The 12,819-nt window shown below is 38.4% G+C and overlaps 1 protein-coding gene across 1 annotated transcript; it reads left to right on the top strand.

Annotated features, from left to right (window-relative positions):
• The first annotated feature begins 957 nt into the window (after positions 1 to 957).
• Positions 958 to 11,184, top strand: LOC107562155 (H/ACA ribonucleoprotein complex subunit 4-like). Its single transcript, XM_016246740.1, has 14 exons — positions 958 to 972; positions 1,317 to 1,403; positions 1,733 to 1,824; positions 2,670 to 2,854; positions 2,959 to 3,023; positions 4,431 to 4,557; positions 5,891 to 6,021; positions 6,630 to 6,773; positions 6,859 to 6,979; positions 7,171 to 7,289; positions 7,370 to 7,473; positions 9,740 to 9,791; positions 9,870 to 10,034; positions 10,897 to 11,184. The coding sequence occupies exons 1-14, from the start codon at positions 958 to 960 to the stop codon at positions 10,963 to 10,965; spliced, it is 1,476 nt and encodes a 491-aa protein (XP_016102226.1). The 3' UTR covers positions 10,966 to 11,184.
• The last annotated feature ends 1,635 nt before the right edge of the window (positions 11,185 to 12,819 follow it).

Genomic DNA, 12,819 nt, shown 5'->3' with positions numbered 1-12,819 from the left:
TAGTAATAAAAATAATTTAGTTCAGTAAAAGAACAGACACTACAATTAAAAACTGAACGTGGCTGCTCAATGCAGCGGGCCGAACGACAGTCGCATCACAGATCAGATTTAATTTCTCCAGTGAGGAGAGGGAGTCGAGCTGACTGACAAGAAGAGTGAGGCGAGACACAAGACGATCGCGGATGATTTAGTGTCGAAACGAGATGCAAAAGCTCCTGTTTGGCAGTATTTTGGATTTTGAAAAGCCTGTTGACTTTTGCCGTTTATCTAAGCTGATTATGGAAGTTTTTTTTAACATTCGTTTCTTATTTAATTGGTTCTACATTGTTTGCTGATTTTTACTTTATTTAAACTGTCTCATTTATTTAAATTTTTTACATCAAGTGTATGCCGTGCCTCCAAGCTTTCTTATTCGTTTTGCTAATAAATGTTCTACGTTTCTTATTTATTTGGTTATATATTATACATGTTTACTTAGCCTATTTTCAGTTTTGTATACCTATTTAAACTTTATGCAAGTTATTTTTTATTTTATATTAGGCATAGCCTGCCCTATAGAATAGTGTATTTGTTTTGTTAATGAAAGTTCTATGTTTTATTTATATATATATATATATATATATATGCATGCTAAAGTGAGTTTGACGTATTTTGATGTTGCATTCGAGCAATTGAAGCCGAACTGCCGCTAGTTCGAAATGCACATGACGCTTTTAAGCTATTTAAAAGCGAAGGAAAGCGAGGAAAAGTGGGGAAATTCAAACGAACAATTGCTTTATGCCGAATTGCCGCTAATTTGAAAGTGAAAGTAAAATGCCGCACACAGCTTTTACAAGCTATTTAAAAGCGAGGAAAAGAGGAAACGCCCCTTTCCCCATGTGATATCGGTATCATCGGTGTTGTCATGCGTAGATTAACCGTTGGGAAAATTTCCTCACCGTCACAACCCTAGTCGTTATGTGCTCAGTTACTGTAAGAGAACATATTGACATGCTCTTCCATTCAATTTATTCCTTAAATTTTCCTTACTTGGTCTTAAAAAGATTTTAGTCCTCATAAATCCTGCAGAAACCCTGTATTTGACCACTGAATTAACCAATCTTAGATGCATGTTCTGAAGAATTGTCTTAAAATACATTATTAAAAAGCTTTTTGTTGTAGTGTCAAGAATTGATTACTTTTACTGATTTAAAAAAAAAAAAAATTTATTGGTAGTACCAAATTTTGATATTGTGACAGCACTACCTGATTTCAGCCTAGATGTTGGTCAATTTTAAAATGAGTTTTCTGATCAGTTTTTGAATTGTTGCCATCAGGACATTCAAGAAAGTGGAGACTTCCTCATCAAACCTGAATCTAAGGTCGCAAGATTGGACACGTCTCAGTGGCCGTTACTGCTGAAGGTCGGTGTCTGTTTACCCATAGATCCTTTTGGTCAAGCGCACACGTGGCGTGATGAACGTGTTTATCCATTCGCTGAGCGCTGCTGGTTCTGTCCCTCAGCGGCCGTGCGGTCCGTTCTGGGTCGCAGGGTCACAGCTGTCTGGTTCTGCTCCGCTGGTCCAATGTTCTTTTGGGTCACTGGCGTGGGATCTGATGTGCTGGTGCGAGGGGTCAGACCGGTTCTGACAAAGATGAATAGACGTGTCTGATCACGCGTGTCACTTGGGTTTTGATATAGTCGCTTCTGCTTTGTGTTCTTGTTGTGACCTATAAGCCTGCTTATCTACAGAATTTCGATAAGCTCAACATCAGGACGGCTCATTACACTCCTCTGCCTCATGGCTCGAATCCGCTCAAGAGGAACATACATGAATATGTCAGGTAGGAAATCCTGGATTAATAAGCTATAGGGATGTAACGATGCACATGAATGAAGATATGTGACGGTTTATATGAATGTCTCTGAGGGGAACCGACTGTCCTCTGAAACTTTAGATGGTATTTTCTTTTCATCTTGGCTCTGTATAATGCATATTAAAGCAGTGTTTATAAGCGCTGCGCTGCTTTGTTTACAGCGATAACCAAGGAAATGCTGTATCTGCTGTTCCATGAGCGCCACCTGCTGTCAGAGAGTGAATCTGCGTCATACAGTCCCTCTGCTGTTTTGGTTTCATTCAGATGTTTTATGTAGAATAGTTTCTTAAAGCTAAAGTCAGACTCAAGAACTGCTCATGTTGCACGTATGCAGCATCTTTGTTTGGATCGTGAGTAAAATGCAGTGGTTGCCTCTGATTTTAAATGGAAAGAGCACAGGCAAAGCCTTAGCTTGTTTATGTGAAGAGATTTCTATTGTTGATTTGGGATTTGTTTTAATTTCTATTTAGTTTTGTTATTTGACATTTAAATTTCACAAAGAAATGTGCAGCATTTTATAGTGAGAAATAATGAAATGACACCTTTTCATTTGTAATTTGTCTTAAATATTTGTTTTAAAAAAATTGAGAAAATGGTATTGTAAAATCAGTTTTGTGAAACATATCGCATCGTTACATCCCTAATAAGTATTTGGTATGACGCAAAGCCACATGATGTGATGTAGATTGCATTAGCACTCTGTGCAAAGATGACCTGCTATCTATCACCCATGACTGATGGCTTCTCCAAAAATGCAAGCGTTTTGAGTTGTACCATGAGTTCCTACGAGTGTTTTTAATCTGTCCCCCCAGGACTGGTTTCATTAATCTGGACAAACCTGCAAACCCCTCTTCCCATGAAGTTGTCGCTTGGATCAAGAGAATTCTTCGTGTCGAGAAAACCGGCCACAGCGGCACTCTTGACCCCAAAGTCACGGGCTGCCTGATCGTGTGTGTGGAGCGAGCCACGCGACTGGTCAAATCTCAGCAGAGCGCAGGTGGGTCCGCCGTAACGCTCCCAGATCAAGAGTTTGATATGTTCACACACACTCGCAGTAAAACTAGTGGCCTCTCCTTACTACTCTTGTGCCATTGCTTTTAGGCAAAGAGTATGTGGGCATAGTACGGCTGCACAATGCGCTAGAGAACGAACACCAGCTAGCAAGGGTAAGTAGGCTTTAAACAAGCAGTCGCGTTGGTTGGTATGACTATATATACTCTGATGTTAGAAACCTTTTCATATTTTTTTTCATTCTAAAGAAAGGTGCATGGACACACAAACATTAGATTTATTAATTGCCGAAATTCTTAAAAAATCCCTATGTGTTAGCTTTTTGAAAGCCTTTGATTCAGTAAAAAGCATGTTATAGCAGGCTGATGTGAATTGAGACAGGGATATTCTAAGCTCAGTCAACAGCGCTTGTGCCATTATGTTGGTTGCCACAATTCATTTCGGCTTGTCACTGGTTTATTGAACCTTTAGACAAAATCTAAAATGTTTGCCTATGCAGTTTTTGTTGAGTAGCATTTGATACGTGAGGCTTTTATAGCTCATATAGTATGATTTAGTGAGAATATGGAGCTCATACGTGAGGAATTGAGAGGCCCAAACTGGGCAAAAATATGAAGTTTGGTGCAGGTGCTGATTTTTATGTGGCCAAGAAGATGATTGCTGTATTTCAAATATGAAGACTTGGTGACACTTTAGTTTAGGGACTAATTCTCACCATTAACTAGTTGTTTATTAACATGCATATTACTAATAAATTGGCGCACATTATTAAGCACATATTAATGTCTTCTGTATGAGCATATTTTAGATCCTTTTAATTCGCCCCATGCCTAAACTAACAACTATCTTACTAAATATTAATAAGCAGCAAATTAGGAGTTTGAGGCAAGAGTCATGGTAAGAATTGGTCCCCAAACTAATGTGCGACCAACATTTTTTTTTTTTGTTGTTGGCCAAGTTAAAACATGTTTCACTCTCTAAGAAATTGTCGCATTGATGCCATGCAGATGTTGTGACTGTTTTAACAGCTGCATCAGCTGTCGTGGAGTCAAAAAGATTCACACCCAATGTCTAACAGGCCTTTAGAGTGACACACAATAATCCAGTTACAAGTTCTTGTTTGTGGTAATCAACAATAGGCTGCAGTTGCTGTCAATTGAGTCTAATTTGTATTTAACTCAATATTTAATTGTATGTGATTGAAAGGTCTTTTTCCTTGACATTGAGATTCTGATGTATTGAATAACTTTTCTTCATGCAGCAAATAATGTAGATGGCTATCGTAAGTTGTTAGTGTGGCGGTTCACTGTTGTATGTGAGATGCTGATCGTGTTTTATCCATTCTCTGAGTGTCTCCGGGCCTCCTCTCTCTCTGGCCTCCGGCTCTCTGCTGCAGTGTCCTGCTGGAGCCGCTGGTCTGGAGGCGCATGCAGGTTTGGAGGCCCTGGTTTCACCAAAGAAGAGCTGACATTTCTGATCACGTACACATGGGCCGTGTGACCGTAAATGGTTACAGGCAGTCTGAGAGGGAGATTTTGAGAGTTGTGTGTTTTTCTCTGCAGGCTCTGGAGTGTTTGACAGGAGCCCTGTTCCAGAGGCCTCCGCTCATCGCCGCTGTGAAGCGCCAACTGCGAGTGCGCACAGTCTACGAAAGCAAGCTTATTGAATATGATCCAGAGAGACGATTAGGTAGAAACTTAAGGTTTTATTGAAGTCGACATGAAATCTGCACCATATTTCTATAATTTGTTTTACAAAAATACGACTGGGTGAGAAAAAGTTTTTACTCTATGGACTTATTTAACAGCTGATCCCACAGTAATATAAATGCAGCTGCAGCAGTCAGTGCATGCTCTGCGTGTCTCTGTGAATGAATGATGCGGTTTTGTCTCATACACAAACTAAGTGTCCGCATCTCAATATGTGAGACATGAACATGTAAACGTCATCTCCAGAGCTGCTCCGAGAGTCACTTCTGCAGCTTTACACAGTTTCATTTGAGAAAAGCTACCATCAAACACACTGAAACTCAAACAGTCAAAAGTTTGCTTTAGATTATCACAGAAATATATATGGTATAAATGTATGCAAGAAAATAAATACAAGATTTTCGTCCATTTTAATTTATACGGTTCTGTTGTGCAACTAAAAATAAAAATGTAGTGTTTTGTTGTAATATTGTTGCATTTACATTTTAAAGTGTTGTGTTTTTACTCATTCGTTTCATCAGACATTTTTGAAATGATAAATTTGTTAAATCAAACACAGTCTATAAAATAATAAGATGGTTTTATGGGGCCCTAAATTAAAAGGGAGCTCTGGAGTTTAATTGTGGGTCTTACAAACATGTGGAAAGCATTTCCTTCCCCGTTAATAATCAGTGTTGGGGGTAACGCATTACAAGTAACGTGTTATGTAATCATTTTTATATTTTTTTTTCTCAAGTAACTAGTAAAGTAACGCATTACCTTTTAAGTTTACAATGAAATATCAGACTTTTTCAAATAAGTAACGCCAGTTACCTTTCCCGTTTATTTCCTGAATTGAGAGAAATTGGGAGTGAGATGCAGAGGCCTGAGGCTCTTGTTTTTGTTTTTATTAAAAAACTAATAAGCAAGCCCAGCTCTGGTGACGACAAGTAACGCAAAAGTAACAATGCATTACTTTCCATAAGAAGTAACTAAGTAACACAAGTTACTTTTTTTTAATGCTATATTGTAATGCATTACTTTTAAAAGTATCTTTACCCAACACTGTTAAGTGAATTTCATGATAAATATTGATGGCATATATGGAGAATATTGTGATTATTTTAGGCTGTATTGCCCAGCCCTCTTGTGAATGCGGTTTCATGTCGACTCTTATTTTGAAGCCACATGATGTGATGTAGATTGCATTAGCACTCTGTGCAAAGATGACCAGCTATCTATCACCCATGACTGATGGCTTTCATGCACCATGATGACTTTGTCTGCAAAATGCAAGATTGTGAGTAATTGTATGTTCTCTGATCGGTGTGCAGGTATTTTCTGGGTGAGCTGTGAAGCGGGCACGTACATCCGGACTCTGTGTGTTCATCTGGGGCTGCTGCTGGGAGTTGGCGGTCAGATGCAGGAGCTGCGCCGTGTCCGCTCCGGTGTGATGGGTGAAAAGGTACGTCTGCAGAAGTGTTGAGTTCAGTACTGGGCTTTCTCCCCCGGTTCTGGTAATTAATCTTTGGTACAGAAACTGGCTGAGTGAGAATAGAAATATGAAGTGGTTATGCTTTGACCACCTTCATCAAACTTCAGCCTACATTAAACTCTAGACTGCGAATAAAAATGTCATAATTAAAATGGACCGAACTTGAGAGTTGAATCTTTGCTATCAGAAGTAACAACTTTTTTGTGATTAATGGATGGGAGGCGTGCTATGAATGTGTGGTGAAGGGAAATAACATGGATATACCAACCCTGGCTCGAGCTACGGTTGATTAATAGGCTCAAATAAAACATGCGTTGACTGCTATTTTTAGTTTAAAGGGATAGTTGTTCCAAACCCGTACGAATTTCATCTGTTGAAAACAAAAGATGATATTTTGAAGAATGTTGGTAACCAAACAGTTGACAGTAGCCATTGACCTCTACATAGTATGGAAAAAAACTATGGAAGTCAATGGGTACCGTCGCGGCTAGTTGCGTGAATCAATACAATATTTACTTGCATAAAAGGCCACATAAAAAGCGTTTTTGTTGGCTGATACCAGTGTTTGTTTGTCCAAGGATAACCTGGTGACCATGCATGACGTGTTGGACGCCCAGTGGCAGTTTGATCACAACAAAGACGAGACTTACCTGAGGAGAGTGATCTACCCTCTGGAAAAACTCCTCATCTCCCACAAAAGGATCGTCATGAAGGACAGCGCTGTATGAAAACTTGTTCATTTTGTAATGTAACATTCCAGACGAATTTTGAAGTCGGCCGGTCTAATGATGCTTTTTTGGGTAACAGGTGAACGCTATATGTTACGGCGCTAAGATCATGTTACCAGGCGTCCTGCGGTATGAAGATGGTATTGAAATGAATCAAGACATAGTCGTCATAACCACTAAAGGAGAAGCCATTTGTACAGGTGAATGTTAAAATAACTCTCCCAGCCCCGGCGTGCACCGTTCTGAGCCACATGATGTGAAATAGATTGCATTAGCGCTACTGCAAAGATGACCGTCTATCTATCACCCAAGACTGATGGCTGTGTGAAATACTGGCATCTGTTCAGGGTTAACGCTGCCACTTGTCTTTGTGCAGATTGTTTTTCCGCAGCGGTTGCCCTGATGACGACAGCTGTCATATCCACATGTGACCACGGTGTCGTCGCCAAAATCAAGAGGGTCATTATGGAGCGAGACACGTATCCACGCAAATGGGGCCTTGGACCGAAGGTGAGAAACGTTCAGAGAAACAATACTGTTTATTGGTGAAATCAGTGTTTACATGTGCTTTAAAAAGGCATGCGTTTCAGGCTAGTCAGAAGAAAATGATGATCCAAAAAGGACTTCTAGACAAACATGGCAAACCCAACGGCAGCACCCCGGCAGACTGGAAAGAGGGCTACGTAGACTACAGGTACAGTTACTTCTGAGCCGATATTTAATGTTGCTTGTGGAGATCACAAAAACATCACGATTTATTATTATTAAACACAACAGCAGCTATAATAACAAAACGCCAAATATATTGTGCGTTTTCAAATAGAGAACATGTCATTGTTTCAATGCAATTTAAGAAGTTTCTTCCTGAGCTTTAGAAAAGCTTTTTAGAAAAAAGTAGCTTTAGATATATTTTGATTTAACAAACTTTTAAGGCTACATTGTGGCAATAACATTGTTTTCAGAAGCTGCATCTGAAGTGGCATTTAGGTGTATTTACACACTGTTCGGAGGCGGCATAAGTGTTTTTACACTGCAATTACAATTGCTCTAAACATGAAACTAAAAGTGCCAGTAGATAGTGGCAAGTCAAATGCTGAAATGGCCGATTCATTCAAAAATGAAGCAAGTGTCTTTATGAATTAGTCATTGAATCACGATTTGTACAAAAACATGGGTTTATTCGGGAATATAACACCACTGTGTGGAGCTAAATTGAACAAAAATTGACAATATTGTCTAAAATGAAACATTAAAAGTTTTTGAATTGTATAAAATCACTTGCAGTCATGCAGATATTTGGGGAACAACAGTACTCTTGCTCATGTGGTACTGCTAAAATATATCATATGATATAATTGACAACCCATATAGGAGCATTTTTGCCGTCACATCTTGAATTTAAAGGCATATACAGTGGCATGTGAAAGTCTGGGAACCCTTGCAGAATCTGTGAAAATGTGAATCATTTTAACAATAAGAGAGATCATACAAAATGCATGTTATTTTTTTTTAGTACTGTCCTGAGTGAGATATTTTACATAAGATGTTTACATTTAGTCCACAAGACAAAAAAATAGCTGAAATTATAAAAAATAACCCCCTTCAAAAGTTTGGGAACCCTTGGTTCTTAATACTGTGTGTGGTTACCTGGATGATCTACCACTGTTTTTTTTGTTTTGTGATGGTTGTTCATGAGTCCCTTGTTTCTTCTGAACAGTTAAACTGAGCACTGTTCCTCAGAAAAATGTCCTGCGGATTCTTCAGTTTTCCAGCATTTTTGTGTATTTGAACCCTTTCCAGCAGTGACTATGATTTTGAGATCCATCTTTTTACACCGAGGACAATTGAGGGACTCAAACACAACTATTAAAAAAGGTTAAAACATTCACTGATGCTCCAGAAGGAAACACGATGCATCATCAAAATCATACAATCACTGCTGGAAAGGGTTCAAATATGCAAAAGATGCTGGAAAACTGAAGAATCTGCAGGACACAGAGGATTTTTCTGAGGAACAGCGCTTCGTTTAACTGTTCAGAACAAACAAGGGACTCATGAACAACCATCACAAAACAAAAAACAGTGGTAGATCATCAAGGTAACCACAGAACCAAGGGTTCCCAAACTTTTGAATGGGGTCATTTTTATAATTTCAGCTGTTTTTTTTGTCTTGTGGACTAAATGTAAACATCTTTTATGTAAAATCTTACTCGGGGCAGTACTAAATAAAAAAATAACATGCATTTTGTATGATCTCTCTTATTTTGTTAAAATGATTCACATTTTCACAGATTCTGCGAGGGGTTCCCAAACTTTCGCATGCCACTGTAATTGCATTCAAATGCAGCTACACTCAGTCGGTCGTCCTGCATCATGCTCATCAGCAACTGCATCAATGTAAGATGACATATAGGACTGGTTTGGGGTGGATGCATTAATTTGAACATTTTCCCCCCATAATTAATAGCTCCAGATTAATGCATTAAATCGACAACCCTAGAAATAAGCCCTAAAAAAAGCAACCCATGACTTCTATAATCTATAAGCCCAAAACATGCCCAAAGTCGCTTATTATAAACTGACTTGGCTATTCTGATGACTGAGTTTGCCTCTGTTTCTTAGTATCGTTTAACTTACATGTCAAGCAATTACCATAAAGTACCTGTGAACACTTTCATCTGTAATGCTCGACTTTGTATGGCATGCAATTCTTAAAGTGCCCACAAGATGTCGCAAAGCATCAGTGGTGCAGATCTTCTTTGCAGACTGTTATCCCTTTTTGGTCTGCTGTGACCCTAGAGGGAGTCTGTCTGCTAAAGTGAAACCCTGAGCCCAGGACAGTGCTGTCTGCAGCGGGCCTGACCGCCTCTGAGCTCTGTGGACAAACCCTTTCACACTTCCTTCAGACTCCTCAGCTGCATGGGTTTGGAACAGAAATTAATTGACTCTTTCCTCTCTAGCACACCCAAGGTGAAAAAGAGTGGTGAAGTGGCTGGTCAGACGGCACCAAAGGTATGATTTCTGAAGCACGTGGATAAATTGACTTTTTAATGTCGGTGTTGGATTAACAAGATTTCTCTGTTTTTCTAGAGGAAACGAGATGAGAGCGGCAGCGAGAGTGACGCAGCAGCTGCTCACGACTCAAAGACGGTAGAAGAAAACAACAAGAAGGAGAAGAAGAAAAAGAAGAAAGAAAAGAAATTGAAACTAGCAGAAGAGGCAGCAGCCGAGGCTCCAGCAGAGGAAGAAACTGAGGTGAGCAGGTTTTGGAGCACTTTTGATGATTGTGGCTTTCTTCATTCAGCATAAAGAACGTGGTAACTGTACGATTAATTTTTTTCAGCTTAATACATTTTCAGCATCCATTTTTTTTTTTTCCTGGCATCCCTTGGCTAGTGTTACAGTAGATTGTGAACTATCACAAGAGAAGTTAATTCGGTTCTGGCATCCGACACGTGAACGCACTTCAGACAGCGTGCAGTGAGTTCTCTTTAACGGACAAAAACACACAATTATGTCAAAATGCCTGTTTTTGGTGAGTGGCATCGTAAACTTACATGAGTAAAAAAAAAATCATCCTTGATCATAAAGAGTTTGGAGAAAACCAGATGCGCGTCAGGTTTTAAAGAGACAGCGCTGCATTTAAAGTGAAACCTGCTGCAGTCTGTCATTGATGGAAATCAGAGAACAAAAGAAAAAGCATTTTGTAGCATGAATAGATTAATCTATATTCAAAATGATAGATTTATGCATATATAATTTAGTTTAGTAAAGTTTAAGTTCTTTTAATACATTTCAAAGCATGTTAAAAATGTCTTTCAGTTATACTGTAATGTTGAATTAATGGCTAAAATTGAGGGGGGGAAAGTATTTAATAGACTTAAGTAGCAGTATTGGTATTATACTGGCCGTCCTTAATTATAGGCTACTTGGTAAAAAAAAAAAATTTGCCGTTAAACATTTAAAACCTAACTTTGTTGTTTCTACGTTAATTTGGAGATTCAGTGTGAAATTGACAATATAAATATTAATATGAAACAAAACAGAAAAAATGTGATTTTATTATTATTTTTATCAATTGACCGCACTAATTCTAAACTCATTCCTTCACACACAGGTTACGGAGAGCGCAAAGAAGAAGAAAAAGAAGAAAAAGTGTAAAGATGCTGAGGCTGGCTCAGAATGAACAGAGACTGGTGTGATGTTATTGCATCAGTAAATGTAACCGCAGACTTGTCTAATGGAAACTCAATCCATCCTCACCCGCCTGTCAGTCCGTGTTCAAGAGTCATCGTGGACAGCAGGTCGCTCAAAGCCCATGAGTTTGCTTGTAAATGGTCGCGGTTATGATTTTTTTTATTGTCCAAATGAAACCCATATTGCCTGGGTTTATTCATGTATTTGAATGTAGGATGATTGTGGCTTTCTTCATTCAGCATAAAGAACGTGGTAACTGTACGATTAATTTTTTTCAGCTTAATACATTTTCAGCATCCATTTTTTTTTTTTCCTGGCATCCCTTGGCTAGTGTTACAGTAGATTGTGAACTATCACAAGAGAAGTTAATTCGGTTCTGGCATCCGACACGTGAACGCACTTCAGACAGCGTGCAGTGAGTTCTCTTTAACGGACAAAAACACACAATTATGTCAAAATGCCTGTTTTTGGTGAGTGGCATCGTAAACTTACATGAGTAAAAAAAAAATCATCCTTGATCATAAAGAGTTTGGAGAAAACCAGATGCGCGTCAGGTTTTAAAGAGACAGCGCTGCATTTAAAGTGAAACCTGCTGCAGTCTGTCATTGATGGAAATCAGAGAACAAAAGAAAAAGCATTTTGTAGCATGAATAGATTAATCTATATTCAAAATGATAGATTTATGCATATATAATTTAGTTTAGTAAAGTTTAAGTTCTTTTAATACATTTCAAAGCATGTTAAAAATGTCTTTCAGTTATACTGTAATGTTGAATTAATGGCTAAAATTGAGGGGGGGAAAGTATTTAATAGACTTAAGTAGCAGTATTGGTATTATACTGGCCGTCCTTAATTATAGGCTACTTGGTAAAAAAAAAAAATTTGCCGTTAAACATTTAAAACCTAACTTTGTTGTTTCTACGTTAATTTGGAGATTCAGTGTGAAATTGACAATATAAATATTAATATGAAACAAAACAGAAAAAATGTGATTTTATTATTATTTTTATCAATTGACCGCACTAATTCTAAACTCATTCCTTCACACACAGGTTACGGAGAGCGCAAAGAAGAAGAAAAAGAAGAAAAAGTGTAAAGATGCTGAGGCTGGCTCAGAATGAACAGAGACTGGTGTGATGTTATTGCATCAGTAAATGTAACCGCAGACTTGTCTAATGGAAACTCAATCCATCCTCACCCGCCTGTCAGTCCGTGTTCAAGAGTCATCGTGGACAGCAGGTCGCTCAAAGCCCATGAGTTTGCTTGTAAATGGTCGCGGTTATGATTTTTTTTATTGTCCAAATGAAACCCATATTGCCTGGGTTTATTCATGTATTTGAATGTAGTTTTTTTTATTATTGTAAATACAGAAATTGTAATCCTGTAATCAAATGAAACATGACTGAATTTTTACAACAACAAAAACCCCTCATTTCTTTGTGTTGAACTGGTTTTACAGGCCGTTCAGTGGTTGCAATCATGTATACACCGACTGCACAGTCTCTTACACGTTTAATTGGAAATCTGTTGTGTGTTTGCTTGGTAATCAGTTTCATTTTCATTTCAGAAATAGTTCAGTTTTATTTCCCCCAAAAATGTAAATGCACACTCCCGTATAGTATGATACAGGAGAAAATGGAGGTCATATTTGAGGAAAAAAACGCCTCAATTTTATTCAGAGACCCAACATGAGCAATAACATGCAATCTGCGCAGTTTCTAATGTTTATATGTCCGGAAAGTAAGATGAAATTCCGACGGCTTGTAAATCAGTGAGGTCTTTATGCAGTCTGTTCTATAAATATCTGTTGTCACAGACATCAGTGGGCTCTTTCTCCTAACCA

Source organism: Sinocyclocheilus grahami, unplaced genomic scaffold (assembly GCF_001515645.1).
Source record: "Sinocyclocheilus grahami isolate Dianchi unplaced genomic scaffold, SAMN03320097.WGS_v1.1 scaffold810.1, whole genome shotgun sequence".
Classification (NCBI taxonomy): Eukaryota; Metazoa; Chordata; class Actinopteri; order Cypriniformes; family Cyprinidae; genus Sinocyclocheilus; species Sinocyclocheilus grahami.
The sequence above is the reverse complement of the archived record's forward strand: the minus strand, read 5'-3'. Positions and strand labels throughout refer to the sequence as shown.